Here is a 20,721-nt window from a genome sequence, read left to right on the forward strand (position 1 = left end):
TTCCAATTTGCATTTTCTGCTTCTCTTATGTCGATCTCTTTAGTGACCAATGAAACCAATGAAAAGCTACTGACTTGATGTTGTTTTTGTTTTTAAGGGTTTTACGGCGCTTGTAACACATTAAGGTCATATCAGCGCCAGTAAAAAGTAAGTAAATGGGATAGTAAAAAGTTCTAGAATTACAATTAAAGCACAACAGAAAAGGTAAATCAAAGGGGAATTGGTTCAAATAGGGAACAGATGTAGATTCCAAGAGCACACCGTCAAAGTACTTAGTTTGAGATCACCTAAAAGTCTCATCCAGACACAAGCACAGGTCCCAACTATGAGGAATACACTCAAATGTTTACCAATCATATAATACAATATGTAAACTAAACATAATACAATGCATAACAGAGAGATGATTTACAAGGGAAAAAATATAATCTCCCAAAACTATAACTATACATTTGACTACTGTTTCCCTCCCAGCCAAGGAACTCCGACAAGGATCAGGACAAAACTAAGTAATCTCATTCCAAGATAATGACATGAAACAATTGGAAAACGGGTATAGGGGGATAGAAGACACAGCATGTACCTCCCTGCCCACTATGGGAGGTCAGGATCCCCACCCAGACTGACTTGGTTACAAATTCAATCACTTTTTGGAAAATGGATCATAAAGTGAATATAAAAGATAATAATGCAACACCATTAAAAATAGAAAATAAATGTTACATTTAAAAAGTGCTGGATAATGAGTGAGTGAGTAATTAAGTGAGCGAGTGAGTCATTGATGATAATTATCAAATAATAAAAGACTTATTTTCAATAATCAGCAGATTTTTGGGATTTCAGGCAGGAACTACAATATGTGGCTGATAAGGAGCAAGACTTCCTTTCTCATGGCAGACGATAATCCATTTTGGCTTCACAAATATTATACCAGGATTGTCATTCAGTGCCTGTAAGTGAAGGAAAAAATGAACACTATGATTTAAAAAGAATAAATGATAATGTAGAAGTAGAAGGAAATGAAGAGATGAAATTAGCATTAGTTCATTCAGTCATTTATCAAAAATGAAAAGACCCTTAAAATTAAATCATAGGCTTCGAGGCTAGAAGAGGACCAAAACAAATATAACTAAATGCTAACTTTTATCTGGTTCGAGTCAAATAGATACAAGCAGCAGTCATATGTATCGTAATATGTATAGTATATAATACCTTCCACAGTCACCTTTGGCTTTTGATATTATATGCTACCTGTTTAATTATATTTTGCCATTCTTCTTATTTCACTCTCATATTTTTTTCAGGTTGTGGAGGCCTGGAATTGAGTAGAGTGGAGAAGGAGTCTGAATAATCATGCACTCATAGAGAGAAGAACCTTACACATATGAATAATTAAATATTTATATTTTAAAGAGTATCAGTGCAGAATTTTTGCCAAACTCTTGGTTTGTAGGTATCCTTTTATTCTAATTGTTTCATATATCATCTGCAGCCTGTGGTATGTCGTGATGAATGGAAATGTATGTGGCCACAGTTATTAGTTGTAACCGACATGAAAAATATGAAATGTTCTCCTCTCCTCTATTGCAGATATATATCTTAAATAACGAATTCAGCCGCCTGTTGAATTAAATTTAAAACTATAACCTTTAGAAATTATTTCATTCCATGAATTTAATTGAGAAATTAGCAGGAAAGAAAACAACCTACCACTTCGAAATTATCATCCCATTTCTGAGAAGTGATTACGAAGTTAACCTTGGAGCTCATGTAGTCCTCTATTTCACTGTTTGAAAAACAAAAAAAATAGAGGTATCATTATATCATATCATGTGAAGACTTATTTAAGGCCAAATAAACTTTGAATGACCTGTAGATCTAAACTTAGCCATTACTATATTGAGAATTGAGAAGTTAAAATTAGTGATCATTGATGTTATTCGTCGAAGCAATAAAAATACTTTAGTATGAAAATTATGTTTTATTTTTGCAAAAATTAAACAACACTGGAAAAGAAATAAAACTATAATGAGGTGCCACGTTTTGTGTGCCCTATTTCATTCAATAACAAATGGTATAATGGGACAATGTGGCTCAGAGGTACAGAGTCAGAATACCCGCTAGGCCTTGAGCAAGTCACCTCGCCCTAGCTTGGTTTGCGGCGCTTCACTGCAGCTGACACCTGGGTTATTCCAGTCTTCCCTTGGAATAGACCCTAGAGAAAAATTTCCCCTACGGGATTTTTTATTGTTCCCCTCTCAGTGTACTATAATAAGAAGACGAAGTCAGTACACTGCATTGTTAATTACACACTCAGTACTTGACGTCTTTATCTCTACGAATCCGGTATCTAACCACTACCACTCATCTCCCCGGCGTCTCTCTTCTCACCCTATCCTCCCCACCCCTAATAACTTCTTTCATTTTAATACATAACAGTAACATTCTCATGCCATCTCTGCCTTGCTAGTCTCCCACTGGTAATGATATACATCAGATGGAGTGCAGCGTCGCATGCATGACACTGGTCTGACATACTTTCCACTCACACATACATATACATGCTCTACACACAAACATGCACAAGAAACATATTAACTAGCACAGTTAATGCTAATATAGAGTGATGTAAGCTTTCATTTCCGTTCAGTAGAAACATAGGCGAAAGAATTTTATCAACAAGTGTGAAAGTGAAAGTCCATTTTTTGTTTGGAGATTTCTGTATTTGCCTTCAATAGTGTTCAATATTTTCGTGTTGCTAGATATATGAAAATAGAGGGATTAAAACGGAGAATTAAGATTTGTTCCAGATTTGCGCGTTTGAGATTTTCCTGCTGCACTGTATACATAAAATCAAGTGAAGTATTAATGTCTGTCAGACATTCTAAAATATATCTTTTTTTATAATACAAGAAAATTAAAAATACAACAAACAACACGTCCACATACCCATTATAAGCAGCGATATATCTTGTCAACAATCTTTGCTGCCCATCTTCAAAGTCGCCATAAAAGAAGAAATGTTTATCTGAGAAGAAATCGGGTAAGTCTGGCAGGCCGGAATCTGAATTTTCATCGTCATCAGGAATTGGCATTGTGGAGGCCTCCTGAATATCGTCGTCTTCGTCAGTGGAGTTGTTGTATGGATCTTTCTTTGCATGTGTAACTGATGAAGGCTTTTTGTTACCTCCTTTGGCTCTTTCATTGACCCTGATTATACAGAAGAAAATGTGCAGCTTTGATCAATACAGCAAAAATGTGATTCCTAAAGGAAAAGAAACATTTTGAGACATTCTTAACAAGGAATTTTGGAATACATCAGTGATGAAAAAGAATTACAAATTAATTTTTAAAAATGTTACAGGATAAAAGTCATATCGGAGGAAAAATAATAATTTGAAAATTTAACTATAGTTGGATTGGATAAAGCAGACACACAAGTCAGGTTTGTCTAGGAGATAGTATTCTTATAAATTATAAAAAAAACAACTCAACTGACTAGACCAATCCAAAATTAGCTGCATGCCTTCGGCCTCTGTCTCTCCCTCTCTCTATTTTGATGATAATCCTCTCCACCCAATCAATGAGATAAATCCATGCTATAAATATCAACAGTGCACTTAATATCAAGAGAAATAAACGTATAGTACTGAGAGCATGACAGTAAATTGAAGAGAGGTGCAAAACACATGCACATTGCGTAAGAGATAATACAACAGAGTTTGGCCTAGGTTAAAACTTTCAAAAAAAAATTAGTAAATTTTCACAATACTCACTTTCTCAACTCATCCTCTGTGTCTCCACCTGAATCAGAGTCTGTTGTGTATTGAATACCTGATGAAATGAGAAGCCGTTAAAAACTACAAATGCCATTAGTGAAAAAAAGCCGATACAAGCCAATGACGTAATCTTTCCAAAACAAAAAATAATTGTATATTCATCAAGCTTATTTCTTCAGCTTCACAATACCTAATGTGTTTCACAAGGCTCAATTTATTCCCCAACTAAATTTTCATTTCATAGAGGAGACATATTAGTCATCATTTTGTACTAGCACTCTCATTATATAGGGATCATAATAACTCGGTTGGTAAAGGACTAACCTCGCAAGCTAAAGGGACTGATATTATGACAAATTATTGCATATGCTATGCATTTGACACCTGTATATATATATAAACTAAAAAGAGGATCAAAAGATAATGTGATTGACATATAACTTAAGTTATAGTTTGAAATCATTTCATTATCAAGGCAAAGTTCATTCTCTAATAGATGATACAGGAGTTAATGGAAACAAATAGATTGAATGATGAAATCATCACCCTGAAAACATTTCAAAATGGGAAAGCGAGAGAATGAGATTTATAACAACATTATCACTGAAAAAAAGCTTAGAGAGAGAGAGAGAGAGAAAGATAGAGAAAGAGAGAGAGATAGATAGAGAGAGAGAGAGAGAGAGAGGGAGGGAGGGAGAAGAGAGAGAGAGAAAGAGAGAGAGAGAGAGAGAGAGAGAGAGAGAGAGAGAGAGAGAGAGAGAGAGAGAGAGAGAGAGAGAGAGAGAGAGAGAGAGAGAGAGAGAGAGAGAAAGAGAGAGAGAGAGTAAAGTCATGGAATAAAATGTTTTCACCTTTTTTTATTGTCTCTTTCTTTGAGGGAGTAGAAGTTTTTTTAACATCTTTCACAGAGGAGGAGCTAGGTTGTACAGGTGCAGGTGATGGCTTATAGTCCTCTTCCTCGTCAGTACTGCTTTCGTCAGGTGACTCTGCGTCTCCAAGTCTGTACCTAGTTTATGAATACATAAAATGTGAAAATAAGAATCCTATGAACAAGCAAAATGATTAAGATTAGTTTTAACTCATCTTCCCAGCCTGTCTAAGCAGATGTACGGAAAAAATATTCTTGCCATTGAAAGGACAAGGAGAAGATGGTCATCAAAGGATAAGACTAGTCAAAGTGATACTAAGCTGCTAGAATCTGTGGACTGTAAAAAGTAACAAAAATGAATATAACAGCTCAACTAATATATTTGACACCTATTCAACTCGTCATAATTTTTTTTTTAACTTACCAAATTTTATGAGTAGTTTTAATATTTTACTCAATTCTGCATGCCCTTAGTTACCAAGCAAACACATCCTTTGTTTACATCCCAAGATCTTATACAGGAAGGATGTGCTTATTTTTTGTTTGCAGTCTATTGGGTTTTTAAGTAATGTATTTATGTTTAAATTGCTTTTGTTGTTGGCTGAAGAAATTGTTTGGAGCCCGAAATGTTCCGTGTTTGGTATTTTGTTCTTTTCTGAAGCTGTTATATTAATTTTTGCTAATCAAGGGTAAAACTAAAATATTTATGTGGCGTTAGTAGCAGCAATATGGTATCTCATCTTGTTATACACAGCCGTTTATTACACTAGATATCTTTCACTTTAGTTTTCTACCGCCTCGCCCCCAATGGGAACGACCCACCGTCGATGACGGGGAGACCACCGTGTGGTTACATCATAACAGATGTCCAGAACGTGAAAACTGGCCTATATTTATCCCTGCAGGTAGAATGCACCGCTTGGATTTCATTGTCAGTCAGGCTATAGGACAGATTTAGTAAAATCGTTCATTTTTACACTGCAATTGCTGACCATACACTTCTTCTATATTTTTCTATTTTATATGGATATAACGGCCACATTTTCATCTTCAAGACGCAATTATTTTCATTGATATCAAGAAATGGTGAGTATACTTTATTCTCTCTTGAAAAATGTATATTTTTCTATTTAAAATTAACCTGAAAAATATTTTTAATTGTTTAAAAAATTCAAATTGATGTTATCTGAGTTTTGTTACCCTAACACATGGTAGTAAATATAAGAGTAATAATCTACTTTTAATATAGCATTTATTTCAATGATTTGTAATGACCGGTTTTTGCACAATGAATGTGTAAACACATCTTGTCTAATTCTTTGTTGGCTAACAAAATAGTCCCGTATTCAGACAAACTCCTGAGACATAAGAACACGAGTCCAATTGTGATGATAACGTTATTGTTGTTGTTGTTTTATGGTGATGATGATGATGATGATGATAGCGCAGTAATAGTAGTAGTAGTAGTAGTATAAGTAGTAGTAGTAGTACACACACACTCAGAGAGAGAGAGAGAGAGAGAGAGAGAGAGAGAGAGAGAGAGAGAGAGAGAGAGAGAGAGAGAGGGAGGGAGGGAGCGTGTGTGTGTGTGTGTGTATATATAAAACTCATGTACGCACATTTTTAGCACGGAACGATTTTTATTGCTTGTTCAGTCAAGTTCTCATGATTTCTCTGTGAAAATTGAACTTTGAACCTATAACTTTCACACCGATTTGCCATTCCATCTTCACGATTCGCACCTTCCCTCGATATTCTTCTACATCGCCCGTTGGTACAGTCAACGGGCGTGGGAAAAGAGGGCAGATAGATATATTATGACATCAAAAAGCGATGTGATCAAAGGTGGCGGATGATTGTGTAACATCAAACGCCTGGTGGACTGCGCTACAAGGTCGAAGTTTCGAGGGGATATGTGACTTGAGTGGGAGGGGCTTATTTGACTTTGCCGATGACCGACTGGTGGACGATTGAAATTATACTTGTCCTTTTTCAGCAGCCAATTGGAAATGGGTAATTGTAAACATCTGATTGGCGCTCCATGGATAGAAATCAGTTTGGAGGTCATGGGATGAAATTGCTGGAGAGATGGAGTAAATTTGAAATGAATTGAACGTAATTTGTCTAGGTGTCAAATAAGACTCTCGCAGACCGGTGATAAATCATTTTTTTTTGGCCGCAAATGCTACAGTAAACTTCTTACTCTATCTTATTTTTGCTAAAAACATTTCAGAGTGGGTATATAGGCGGATTCCATTTTGAATAACGGGCATTTAGAACTATATTTTAAAGGAAAATTATTACGTTATTATTATTAGTAGGCATCTAGGCGATCACTATCGTATTATTACTAACAATCAATAATATTATTATAACTCTTATAATTACAATTATTATTATTATTATTATTATCATCATCATCATCATCAATATCAATAATAACTAATGATTTTTTTTCTTTACTCAGATGAATGGTCATACTGAAAACAAGCATTGTCTCAATGCAAATGGCAAATGGACTCTGCCAAATAAGCTGTGAAAGGGCTCAAATGAGATATGTGGTTAAAAAACATTTCATGCAAACTGCTCCAGAATTAGGAAGTGAAGTTCCACCGGTGAAAAAAAGAAAACAGAACGTTGGTTAATTAGATGCTCTTTCTGTGAAATGTAACAATCAGCTGTTCCTTACAATAATCGTGAGGTTTTACGCATGTTAATAAAAAGTATAAAAATGTGTTAAGATCTAGACGTCTATACAAAGTTCAGAGGAATACTTATAACTTATCTTTACCTATGATTGTCAATTTATTTTAAAATAACAGTTCATTTTGATTATCTGATCATTAATCCTCCCCCCCCCCCCCCTATCTCCCATCTTTTTCAATGCGTTTATCACGATTTTTTATAGTCAAAAAATGGATATTATTTTTTTTTACTATTATCATTATTATTATTATTATTATTATTATTATTATTATTACAGTGGTGATCAAGAGTAAGATAAATACACTGATATTATATGATTATTACTAGTATTAGTATTACATCGATATCACATGTTTCAACTGATTCACAATGATCATTTCTGTTATCCACGATGCTTCGGTTGTTCAATAAGCAGACCATTTTCAACAAATTTCCATTTTAAATAGTATTAGCTATCCTTTTTTTTTGTCGCAGCACTGGAGAGGGAGAGAGAGAGAGAGAGAGAGAGAGAGAGAGAGAGAGAGAGAGAGAGAGAGAGAGAGAGAGAGAGTGTGTGTGTGTGTGTGTGTGTAAGTGTGTGTGTGTGTGTGTTGGTGTACATAAAACTAATTTATGCAACGTTTTACCAAGAAACAATTTTCATTTTACCACCTCAGTTTAATCTCTCTGACAATTGAACTTTGAACCTATAACTTTAACACAGCTACGTCATTCCATCTTCACGATTCGCACCTCACCGCGATATTCTTTTATGTTGACTCGTGGTACAGTCAACGGGGTTGAGAGAAGAAGATAGATATTGAGTGACATCATCAAAAGCGATGTGATCAAAGCTGGCGGATGGTTGTGTAACATCAAAGACCAGTGACTGGTCTACAAGGCATATCATATTCGTGGGTATGTGTGATTTGAGTAGGAGGAGCTTTCTTGACTTTGCTGATGACCGAGTGGTGGACAATTGAAAATAGAATTGTCCTTATTCAGCAGCCAATTGGAAATGGGCAATTGTAAAAAGCTGATTGGACGCTCCATGGAAAGAAAGCAGTTTGAGGGACATGAAAGGAAATTGCCGGAGAGCGTGGAGTGGGGAGGAGTAAATTATATTGAATGAATTGATACTAATTTGGGGCATTGGGAAGTTAAATAAAACTCTCTGAAACAGGTGATGAGTCAATTCTTTGGCCGCAAATGATTCAGTAATATTCTTTATTCTTTCTTTCTTTCTTTTTTTAAAAATTTCCTTTCTGTCAGAGTCGACATATAAAGGCGAATTCCAATTTTTTTAAAAACGGGCATTTAGAACGATATTTTAAAGAGAAATTATTGCGTTTTACCAAAATTAGCAGGCGTTTATGTGATAGCCACTATATTATTTTCATGAAAATGATCATTATCATCATCATCATCATCATCATCATCATCATCATCATCGTATTATTATTATTATTATTAAAATTATTATTATATAGTTTAGATCTATACAAACGTCAAAAGAATGTATATAACATATCTTTTCCTAAGAATTGTCAATTGCCATTACTAAAACCAGTTCGTTTTGATCATTTGATCAACAAACCCCTACAATTCGGTGATTACGCATTTTTTTTATTGCTGTCAAAAAAGGATATTGCTGTACAGGTGAGCGGATATCTCAACGATGCTTCATTACAAAACGACTTTGATTATATATTTCTACTCTGTGAATATTGATGATTATTGCAGTATTTCTCATTTATTTGTATAAACTCAGATAACTATGTAATTTTTGATTATATCGTTTGAAGTAATTAAAATTTCTGACCCATTTTTATGGTTATTTCCTATAAAATCTAATCCCAAACGATCTACTAAAATTATATCGAATAAAAGTATGTAGATCACTAGTTATGCCTCTAAAATATCTTATTGAAACATCTAATAGCATCTTTACTACGCCACTTTGAACTTGAGAAAAAAATCATCAAAACAGGAAAAATTGCTCAGTCTCCCTTTCGGCACAGGCCGTGACTCGTCATCTGTTATGAACAAGCGTCCGGCAAAATTTACCTGTCGAACTAAAGTGAAAGCAGTAAACGGCTGTGTAAAAGTCAAGCAATGCTGTGTGTCGTCTGTCACAAGATGGGTAACTATTTTGACAAAACTCTTGCCTTGATAGTGTATAGATAACAGGTAACAGATACAACCACATTTAAAGCAGATGTATTGATGTGATCTTAACTATATTTGGGAAGGATATTATTAGAAAAATAAAGTAGGAAGCCTTACAGTAGACCTGTAAATGAGCTCTATAAAAATTGACTGAAAGTCTTCGACATACTGAAGAGTCAAGTTTTTAAAAAAAAATAAGGCCATCATTGGTGAGGAGAGTGATAAATACAATATATTAAAATAGTGGGTGTTATTACTTACTGGAAGTATGAGTATGACTGCCATTGATTTGATGTAGAAGGAATGCTAAATAAGCATGTCATTCATATAAGTAAAGATGACTTCATCAAAGAAAGAATTCACAAATTTTGGAAAAATAATCACCATTATCATCTTTAACTTCTAGCCATGACCAATTGAATTTATTCCTCACATCTTTATTGATGCTCGATTGCGATCCACAAACAGCTCAGGCAATGTGAGAACATAAATTAAAATAATGTAGCAATGAGCAAACTTGATTTTCAATCAGTTAATGACAGGAAAAAAAACTGAAATAAATATATGACTTCTGGCCAATACACTGAATCATTAAGTAAGAGAAGTGAATTATCATCATAATGAGTTGAAGAAACTTCGGCAGGCGTAGCCGTAGCGGAAAAATCCAAAGAATCGAAATGAATGGTAAATCGCCACAGTAAACAGCAAGGTCGTTTGAGCAAAACAATGGCAGAAAACGTCCTAATTTGCGCGGGAATTGATTAGGCTACTTACCATTGTTCCTTATAATTTGGAACCCAATCAGTGAAGAAACGGTCAACCAGTTTGTTTTCAACATGAGGCAATCGAGATGTGTTTGTAGCAATCTATCCAAACTTTCAATTTTACTTTCTCATTCTTTTACGACCCCCCATGTAAATGTGGTCAATTTTGGCTTAGATGAAACAGTGAAATTTATCGCTCAGCGACTCAGTTAAAATAATTGGCTACCGTTGGGATCACGTCAGGTTTGGAAAGTGAAACAATAATTTAACGATGGCTGTGTTCAGACACGCCAATTCTAAAAAGTGTCGCTTAGCCTTGGCAATATATCCATCGTTAATATAAACGGCCCCCATGAGCTATGTGTAGCGCTGTGGAACACTCCTAATTACTTTACGGTCATTCGACTACGATTTGTGAATTCTTTCTTTCCTTTTTTTAAATATTTGAATTTGACAAATTGACTGAGAATTTACAAGTCTAATTACAGGGGCTTATGATATGAAATTGAAATCTGATTCACCGTGACAAATAATGGGAAAATAATGAAGCATTTTGAGGAGCATTGATTATGGTAAAACTATGGAAATGTCTTTCACAAATATGCATACACATTTATTTTCATTTCATTAAAAAAAAAATTGACAGAGAAAAATTTAAAAAGCAGACAAAAGCAACACTGGAAATATCAAAACAATCAACATTAATAGGATTAAATAAATAATAAGTATAAATCTTAAGCTAAAAATTATGAACTCACTTTCTCCATGGTAAAAGCTTTCCTTGTTTATGACAGTCAAAAATCCATTTCTTTGTTACAATCTTCCCTTTGCCCTTGACTTGTTGATATTTAGGTGTATTGTCAAAAGCACAACTGTAAATTTGAAATCCATGAGTAATAAATTACAAAATTAAACCAAGCAGCTTTGTATAAAGGTAAGAACTAAAAAATATCTTATATTCAAATAGTGAATTGAATTGTAATACATATGGTATACAAATTGGACACCATATTCATTGATCGATATATGAAGTAATAGTTTTCTGGCAAAAAGTGTTCAGTATTATAACCTGCCTTCTCATTGTTCTATGGCGTCTTTGACATTATTATTCATCAAAGACTACTATAATTATACCCTCCAAACTACAAAGCTATAAAAAGGCTTACACCAAATGGGTGCAGCCACGACCCCAGTCAGGTTTGTAATTGGCACCCATTTCCAAGGCCTTGTCCCTGAGCTCTCCTCTGTAAGGATTTTGGAACCCGCTGAGTACAAAGACCACTTTCTCCATCAATTTGCTGAATTTCACGTTGGGAGATGATTTTGGTGGCTCAGCTAAAAAAAAAAAGAAGAAAGAAAATTTAAACTGAATCTGAAGATCAATGCAGAGTCATTTAGTTTTCTGACAATTCTGTTTGAATGACTGGGTTTAAGTTGGATCTGACAGATCATACTTGCAAACGACAAGAAAAAATTATAGCTTCATAGCTTTTTAGCTCTTAGAGACAATGACTTAAAATCCATAAACTGATATAACATGCAATTCACTGTTAAGCACTTACTTGCACTAGCCATTTTCTTTCTCCTATATAAAAAAGGGCTACTTGACACAAAACTGCAACAATAAGCTAAACATGTGACAATTGACCGTTTTTCATTTACTCGTACCAAATTATATCATGCCAGAATCTTAATAATTATCTGAATGTCTAGAGGATACATCACACATTTGACTCATTATTCAAGTATTCATTTTAGGCTGATAAATTTTAACAATGGATAACTTCAACTCTCATCAGTACCTTCTATCTCTTTACAAATTATGATGTAAAGCTGAGAGGGACAAAAAATAATGATGAGGGATAAATACTTCAAAAATCTCACTTTTATTTTTCTTCATGGGTGTTTTCCTATCATCTTTTGACCTAATGGAAACTGAGCTAGCCACTGAACTAAGACTGGTTGACTGCTTCTTTAAGGGTTGTTTATCAGATGATCCACATGCCTGGTTTGTTTCATCTCCACTTTCATCTTTTGAACTTTTTGCAGCTTTGGTCTTTAGCTAAACCAAAATAAAATCAAGATGAAGAAACAAAAACTCCACGAATAAGCAATAAACAGTGAACTGGCTCAATCTTTAATTCATTAAAATCAAATCTTCCTGTTAAATGGAAATCATAAGAGGATGGATATTCTAGAGTAACTTAAGGCATGAAATAGTGTGTATAATAACTTCAAAGCACAAGTCCATAAAATCTTTCCATGGTTTCACCATGGTAAAGAGAATCACAATGCCTCATTTATAAATCCAGTTCCCTTTATGTGGAATCAGATATCTATTTTATACAGATCAAGTTACTCATTTGTTAGGCATCTAATCATGTACTGTGACAGTATCTATCACTAATTTAAACCAGATGCCCATTCATACCTGAGGTGAATGATTATATGTGTGTAAAGTTTGTTATCTGAGGATAAAACACGGGGGCCATAGTTTAGTTATCTAGATTACCAATCTGATCACTGATCAAATTCAACTAACTTGACTTTGTGACAAGACGAGACCCTTAAAATAAAGAATAGTTACATTATTTTCATAGCTGAGTGATGGAGAAGAGGGTCTTTTTCGGTGATTGGGAGTGTCAGTAGATGATGGTGCTGGTGAAACTGATCTTCTAGTCTCCTCTGCTAGTTTTGTGGCCGCTCGCACTGCAGCAGCACCTGGAAGTGAAGGAGTTGAAAGGTTAAACAAAGGACAGAGGAAGAAAAAAACCTAGATTCCAACATGTATTTGAACAAGCAGTGCTGACCCTAAGTGACTTACCATACACAAGCACAACTCTGCCCTCCCCCTTTTTTCCTGAAAACTTACCCCAATAAATGCTTTGAATGAGATTTTTTTCCCAGAAATATGCTTATGATCAAGTATGTGGTGAAAAGTCTTGCACTAACTTGTCTGAACTATTATGTTACATTTGCAAAAACAACAGAATATTTAAAGGTCTTTTAACCTATATAAGCCTTAATGGTTATGATTATGAATTAAAATTTTTAAAAAAGGTTGAACGCGTATTTATACAATTCGTCACACAATCAATCAACATGCTAACTGGTCATATTTTGTTTTGTGGAATTGTTTTTGGTAATATTGCATTGCTACGGTGATGGTGACAATGTTAGCTGATATGAAAGGTGGGTACCTGCATAGTAAATTATATTTTCCTCTCGAAAGGAAAGAGATAATAATGATACTGCAGTGGTTATTAGTAATAGTGGTAGCGATGATACTGTTGATATTGTGGTAGTGGCAATCGTAGGAGTGATGATGATGGTAATATTTATATGAATGATCCTGAGCTATCCATGAAGGGATTGGGAAGGCTTTATTTGAAACCATAATTCCATTCTAAAAATGATGGAAATTGATGAAAGTATATATAAAGAGAATTTTTTGATTAGGCTGGAAGTTTTTTCTGGTCAATTTGGATTTTCGCGTCACTACTCAGCAGTAATGTGTCTCCTGTTACAATTTCAAAGGATATTAATATCAAGCATGGTAATAGGTAACAATGATTGTAAAACTTTGATCCCAGTGTAAGTCACTTCACATCCATCTTCCATATTGACTAAGGAGTGAATAACTACCTAGTTATAGGTAGTGATGAAATCGTAAATCAGTACAAGAAAGATGCCTTATAGATGATTTGTACCATATGAAATAGAAATATGTATCCATAAAGCATGATGTTGGAATTAAATGAAACATTAGGAAATGCATTGTGTATGGCGTAACCAAACAAATGAGACATTTGAGTGAACATACATTTATATTCCATTAGATTAGGCAAAAATATAAAAGGATATACATATATATTCCATCATTATCAAATTTAAACACATACCTTTTGGAGTTGCAGGTGTGTCTACTTTAGACCTATTTGCAAACAAAGATCCAATTTGAATATCATCTTCATCTGAGTCTCTAATATTAAATGCTCCAAGCTTTTTCACCTTTCCCTGTTAAAAATGGGCAAATATTTGTGAAACAGCTTTAATTACCAAGGAAACGATGCCAATAAATAGGAAATCAAAAGGTATTTTTAAAAAGAGTGTTTATATATCTCCAGAATTTGTATGATATGTGACATAGCTCTATGTAATTGGTGGAAATTCATTGGTAGAAACATAATGACACAAAGATCCTTCGAAACAATAAAGCAAGCTAATTTTAAAACAAAATGATGAGAAAGTATCAATACCTCTCCGCTGTCTCCAGATGGTGTTGAATTGAACTTGATGAATGACAAGCCATAACTATGCAACTGGAATATAACAGATCAGTTTTACATCTTAAGAAATGTAGGCTTTTAAAAATCAAAACCACAATCTAATCAAAGCAAAACAAATCATTGTGACATAATTTATCCATTAAGTGAGATATAGAATAAGGGATTTTCAAAAGCTAAACCATTAGACCTTACATAATACACAAAGGAAAGAATTATATGAACCATCACTTTTACAAAAAATTACATCAACAACAATAAATATAAATTAAATAATCAAGAGTTTCCAAGAAGAAGACGACATACTTTTGAAAAAGGCTGTGTACACACAACCTTCACTCTGTCCCACTTTTTGTCTGCCACCTGTTTGTTCAATTTGTCTGGTCCAAACATCCTGACACTGTTTCTATTTGTTCCATTACGGCTTTCTAAAGGACTCATGAAAGACGATGCTACAAGCAAAACCTATATAAAATTTTTAAAAAAATTGTGAAAAATTTTTAATGATATAAAATATGAAAATTGAAGATTAAAATGCACATGATTTTAAGAAGTAATTTGATATAGGTTTTCCTGATCTTTGAAATTCAAAAATCTTTCATCCATGAAAAATTAACCCTTAAAAAGGAACAATCACTTGGCTACAAATAAAATCAACTGATTCTCTAGAAAAAGTACCTAGAGAGGTAGTTAAGTCAAATATTAAAACAAAAGTATCTATATATGATACTTTGTTGAAAAAGTAAAATGTTTTTGCAAACATATTAAGAGACAATAAATAATAAATAGCCGCTCTTTAAAATACTTATACATATGTCTACCTACTTCAAACTCATTATCAGCAGCAGCAGTTGCTTTCCCAACTAAAACCTCAACAAATGCTGACCCCTCATTACCAATGTCAATGGAATGTATCTCTGACGACTTGTTAAACTGATAGATGGAAGAAGAAAAAAAAGATGACAAATATCATGTGACCCATTGCCTCAAAATGGTATTATGTGTGGATGGATTAGATGGTTAAAATAATACTTGTGCCAAATTTGTTTGTTTTAGAAGGAAGAAAAAATATACATTTTTAATTATCTAAAAAGTAAAATGTCAATATAATGGAAAAAAAGATATTTTCAATAGGAAGTCTAAGAGTTTATGAAAGATGTAAACCGATACTTTAGAACTTACATAAATTTTCTGATGGATGTAGATTCAAACAATTTGCTTAAGGTGCTATAATAAAACTACAGAGTAAAGAGGTAGAGGATTAAGGATATAATAAGTATATGTGTGTGTGTGTGTGTGTACATGATTGTATGGAGAACATTTTTTCTGTGAACATGAAGGCGTTAATGTTCTCATTTCTCAGAGTAGATGTCTGATATATGGTTATAAATTTAGATGATAAGTAAATGAATAAATCAGTTTTAAAATTAAAGCACTTTTTAGCACGTGAATGCAATATTATGCTCACTTGTAAAACAACTGAAATTTTTTTTTCTCCAACTGCTGCACTTTTCCATTTGTGCGTCCCGTCTCCTTTGAGCAAATTTTCAGCTGGATTATTCTGGAAATGTTAAAATACATTCATTAATAGGTAGAAATTGAGCTAATATTTTGACCATCACGCTATTAAAACGGCTGTGCATAAGAGGCTGTGCCAAAAGGTCGTTTTCATAACATTAACATCTGCCTCAAAAATTCGTTCTCTCAGTTTGGGTTGAATAAGGAAACATAACACAAAGGACAAAATTTTGTTTTGTTTCGGTAGAAGCTGTTTGGTTTCAACTTGGAACTTTTAAAACAATATCCTTCGCAGAGACAGGTTGGACATTATCTACTACCAGTCTCTAATATTTAATATTGCTAATCAATACTGTGGTATTTTTTGTTTTTTTTTTCATTATAAAATTAATTAACTGTGCACCTTTTCTATGATACATTTCAAACTATTAGTTTATTTCTTCAAAAGTCTAATTTAAAAAAAATGTGGAGTAGAATCCATTAGCATTTGAGTTTGTCAAGAACGTTTTTGTAGAAAGAAAATTCATCTATATATTCAAACTGTTCAAAGAGGTTGGAATAATAAAACTACATAATAAAGAAGAAAACGATTTGTTAAGGTGGTCCCTGGTCCATTCAAATAATTTTCTTTCAATGCCACATGATTGGGAACCAGGGAGTACACTGAACTACACTGGAGTATATGGCATTGGGAAATGTGAAACCAAAATGATCTTGATTAGAGATGAATGCAGAAGTTTGTTCTACAAAAAAAAAAACAAAAAAAACAAACACTTACTTTGTCAGCACTGCTGCATGACACAACATGATCAATACTGATGGGTGGCATTGATTCTGAAATATATTGCAATTAGATTATTCAGTACATTTTATGATCAAGCTTGTCCTCATTGACAAATAATGCAAAGCAACAAATTTTATTCTCTCTCCAAACTATTATGCATTCTTATGGCATCCTTATCTCTTATCTAATGGCTGTCATTATTCCCGGACAGTTCTGTCATAAAGAAAATTTGTTTATTGCCCCTACTTTTGATGTTTTATTTTTATGTGTTTTACGGCACTTAAGGTCATATCAGTGTCAGTAAAACGAAAGAAAATGGGATAAGCCAAAAGGTTATAGTAGATTTACAATTGAAAGCAGGCGAGAAGAAGTAAGACAAAGGGGCAAATAGGGAACAGATGTAGATTCCAAGAGTACACCATCAGTGTTCCTAGACTGAGATCAATTCAAAGTCTCATCCTGACACAAGGTCACAAGCACAGGCCCCCACTAAAAAGTATACACTCAAATGTTTACAAATCATTATATATGTGCATGTAAAACAAAAATAATACAATGCATATAGCTCAGAAAACTATCATCTCCCAAAACTCACAGTATCCGAACAGTTCTGGTATCATTATCATTTTAAAGAACAGAGCTCAAGCTTGCTTTTGGTGTGCAGGCGCGTTCAATTTCAATCAAAAACTTAGATATCTAGATAGATAACTTGGATAAACATTATCATTATTAAATTATTATTAATGTCATGAATATGATGATATTAGGTACTTTGGTAAACGTTCATTTGGCCCTCCAGCAGGGAGCCGATAAAAGGGCTAGTGGCTGTGACCCGATTTTTTGGACTTTTGAGTGATGGGTCTCAGAAAAAGTTCCATAGATTTTTTGTTTATGGATGGATTTTAATGACTGATGTCTTATTTTCTTCAGGAGAAATTATTCTATCGTTTGGTGTAGTTTATTTTAAAATCAATGACAATTTAGTATAACTTTTGATTATGGATAAAATAGGGTATAATTTAGCTTTGGATAATTCAAAGATTAGAACTTGGTAAATCAAAATTTCATGCTGGCTCGTTTATTTAACATCTTAACTTTTATATAAAATTAAATTCAGGGCAAAGTTGTATACCGCATCCATGAAATTCGTTCCAGCAAAATCCTTACTCAAATATTAGCGGCCATTTTAGACCAGTTTTGAAATCCAAATGATGGTTACTACCGGAAATGCAACACTTTTCAGGTCACAAAGTCCGTCAGTAAATAACAAAGGCAAATAGAAGACCATTTTTCAGCCTTTAAACTAACATAACTTTTCTTCTGCTTATCTGATTTTCACAATTTTGGTATCATTAGAATCGTGTTGAAAAGCACTTTAAAAGATATAAGTTTCATTGAGCTCAATCCAATTTGAATTTTTTACCAAAGTACCTAATGATATGATTATGATGACTGATATCTTATATGAATATGAATGAAATGAATGTATCTATCTCGATATCTAGACAACGAGGAAACCTGCCCTAAAAAACCCAACCTGTTATTGTCCCACAATTGTCAGTGCATCATTAAAATGAACAGGCAGCAAGTAGTGAAATTAGACTAAAATTGATCTAGACGTCTATGGACTATGGAAAAGCCTCTTGGCCTCGGTACCAAACAAGACTAAACGACTTGGACTGGCTTTCACTTTACTTTCATTTTAAAAGACTCCCTTACCGATAACACGTATCTAGACACTTTTGTTTCAGGTACTACTATAAAAATTAAGATCCAAAGAGTTAAGAATACCCTGATTATTTAAAAAAGAAAAAAAAGTTAGCTCTGAAAATTTTCAGATACTAGTGTGATGGGATAATTGTAAAATGTGCACAATGAACATGACTTAACTTTTCCGGTACATTAAAAAAACAATCAAAACAACTTCAAATGGATATGGTATCACTTTGAGTTTATTCACTGCTGTCGACTGCAAGGGTTTTAGGACTTTATTTACTTACATACAATCTGTGGTTCTGCTACACAGCTCACCTGAGCATGTACAACAATTTAACATTGATGTTAAACTAACGGTTAGAGCCGTGTCAAAATAATTTGTTAAATGTAGATTAAGAAATTTGTAATGTTGTTTTGTATGTTATGTCCGTGTAAATAATTTAAGTCTTCGTATATAGTCTTAATTGCTGCTTTGCACTCCTCTGCCACACCTCCTTCTATCGAAGAGATTTCTCAACCACAATCGTAGTATCGTGTTCATCAACTTACTTTTAAAAGTGTCTCTGCAATATATCCTCTCCTCATATACTGATTCTAGATGGATTGATAGCGTATCTATAGACCGCACCTCTCATTCACAACGAAAAACGAGGCAACGTCGAACGGTTCACAAACTGATTTCATTCACTGTCCCCCTCTTTTAGGAGGAGCTCAAGTGATTTGGATTTTGGTAAGTAGACGTCTTTGAATCTTTTTAAAGTTTAAAATTAAACGAATGAATGAATAAAAAAATAGGTTAATGAAAAATTAAAATTTAGGTTCACAATGCACGCCCATCTCTTTTTTACTTGATGGTGAGAACACAATGTGCTGGTCGAGAGCAGTAATGGTGTAGTGTAAACATATTCATACAAACACACTGCACTGCTTCAACCACAAAGTTGAACAATTAAATGCATGTATTGTATGTGACAATGGGATGAATGATAGCAGTGGGATAATATTACCCCTTGAAAATCATGATAACCTTTTTTAGGTATACCTAAATAGAAATATGTTTAAACCAAAATAGTATACCAAGTCCTTTGAATTTTTAAATAGCTATAACATTAGAACACTTTTTAATAGACTTGTATTCAGATGGAGAAAAAAAATGTTTCCCTTCAGGTCTATTATATAAATTTAGATACAAAGATCTGTTGGTTGTCAATAACTTTACTATTTCTTTTGACAAACGATAGAGAGTACTTATACTTGATTTACAGGCAAACAAACCTGGTTTGAATCATTTTGCAGACTTTTTTTTTTCTCATCCTTCTGTCCACTTAGCAACTAGCTGAAAGTATAGTCTCTGGACATGAAACTATATTCTTGAAAATATTAAACAGAAACATCTGTATCACTTTGAACCTGTCCCATAAATTTTGATCCATTTTTTTTCACCACTGAAACTAGAAAGACATGTCATTTGGAATCTAATAAAAATGTGTCAAAGAAAAGGCACTTGAATGACTGAAACATCAGCACTGTCACTAATCTTGATCACATTCTCCACAAATAATATGTGAAGGGAATTGTTATGCACTCAACTGCAACTGGTGATACTTTTTATCATTCGATACACAACGTGATGTGATGGCTTTAAGTATTCAAGTTAATTAATGCACTAAATGTTACCGTATATTTTGGTCAATTTCTTTTGAATTTTTTTTTAAATTAAAAGGAAGAAGAAATCATTAGGTGTTTAGAGGTTGCCGCATGAATTCTATTTTGTATGTGAATTGCTAATTGTTAATTACTGTGGTACTTGATTTATATAATCAAGGTCTTGATATAAAATGGAGCTTAGAAAAGAATCTGCCATTCTTTACGTCGATAAACATGTCATTTTAGTACATTACAGAACACAGAACTTGATGATAAATAAAAAAGCAAATAAATGCCTTTTGCTGCCATTGTCCTTGTGATCTTCAGTAAGATAAAGATATAGGTGTGTATAAAACAATGCCAAAAAAGGGAGACAAAAGAAATACCAAAAAATTTAAAAAATAAATAATCCCAAATGATCAGCCTGCGTTAACTGGGATGATCAGATGTACTACAATTACACCGACAAAGGCTTTGGATTATTGGAACAATGTGTTCATTAATG

At 33.6% G+C, this 20,721-nt stretch overlaps 2 protein-coding genes across 4 annotated transcripts in view; one reads left to right on the plus strand and one right to left on the minus strand.

Moving 5' to 3' along the window:
* Positions 1-706: 706 nt before the first annotated feature.
* Positions 707-18,568, minus strand: LOC144960035 (DNA repair protein XRCC1-like). Of its 2 annotated transcripts, none has more exons than XM_078892986.1 (16): positions 18,391-18,568; positions 16,848-16,903; positions 16,020-16,112; positions 15,377-15,484; positions 14,858-15,016; positions 14,525-14,587; positions 14,168-14,282; positions 12,853-12,986; positions 12,150-12,327; positions 11,432-11,600; positions 11,024-11,137; positions 4,631-4,785; positions 3,777-3,834; positions 2,950-3,210; positions 1,711-1,786; positions 707-950 (listed from the first exon to the last, which is right to left on the minus strand). In XM_078892986.1, exons 2-16 carry the CDS (start codon positions 16,896-16,898, stop codon positions 840-842), a joined length of 1,845 nt encoding a protein of 614 aa, XP_078749112.1. In that variant the 5' UTR covers positions 16,899-16,903; positions 18,391-18,568; the 3' UTR covers positions 707-839. The 2 variants fall into 2 exon arrangements, with proteins under 2 accessions (XP_078749112.1, XP_078749117.1); XM_078892991.1 differs by lacking the exon at positions 18,391-18,568 and adding an exon at positions 17,986-18,061.
* A 268-nt stretch (positions 18,569-18,836) lies between these two features.
* LOC144960060 (trafficking protein particle complex subunit 13-like) overlaps positions 18,837-20,721 on the plus strand; it is a 154,805-nt gene continuing 152,920 nt past the window's right edge. Inside the window, exon 1 of one of the 2 annotated variants that reach the window (XM_078893010.1) lies at positions 18,837-19,299. The gene's annotated coding sequence lies outside the window, so the exon portion shown is untranslated. The remainder of the gene's footprint in view (positions 19,300-20,721) is intronic. The other variant, XM_078893017.1, reaches the window with a different exon arrangement.

Source organism: Berghia stephanieae, chromosome 1, assembly GCF_034508935.2.
Source record: "Berghia stephanieae isolate SIO BIC M18660-M18661 chromosome 1, UCSD_Bste_1.3, whole genome shotgun sequence".
NCBI lineage: Eukaryota > Metazoa > Mollusca > Gastropoda > Nudibranchia > Aeolidiidae > Berghia > Berghia stephanieae.

What these genes read in the sequence shown, in the direction of transcription:
- LOC144960035 (XM_078892986.1), bottom strand. Translation starts at nt 16,898, where the DNA reads ATGCCACCCATCAGTATTGATCATGTTGTGTCATGCAGCAGTGCTGAC. An exon ending in AAATTTCAGTTGTTTTACAA is followed by an intron (nt 15,485 to 16,019) that starts GTGAGCATAATA and finishes TCCATCTATCAG; the next exon opens with TTTAACAAGTCGTCAGAGAT. An exon ending in CGTGGCTGCACCCATTTGGT is followed by an intron (nt 11,138 to 11,431) that starts GTAAGCCTTTTT and finishes TCAAATTTACAG; the next exon opens with TTGTGCTTTTGACAATACAC.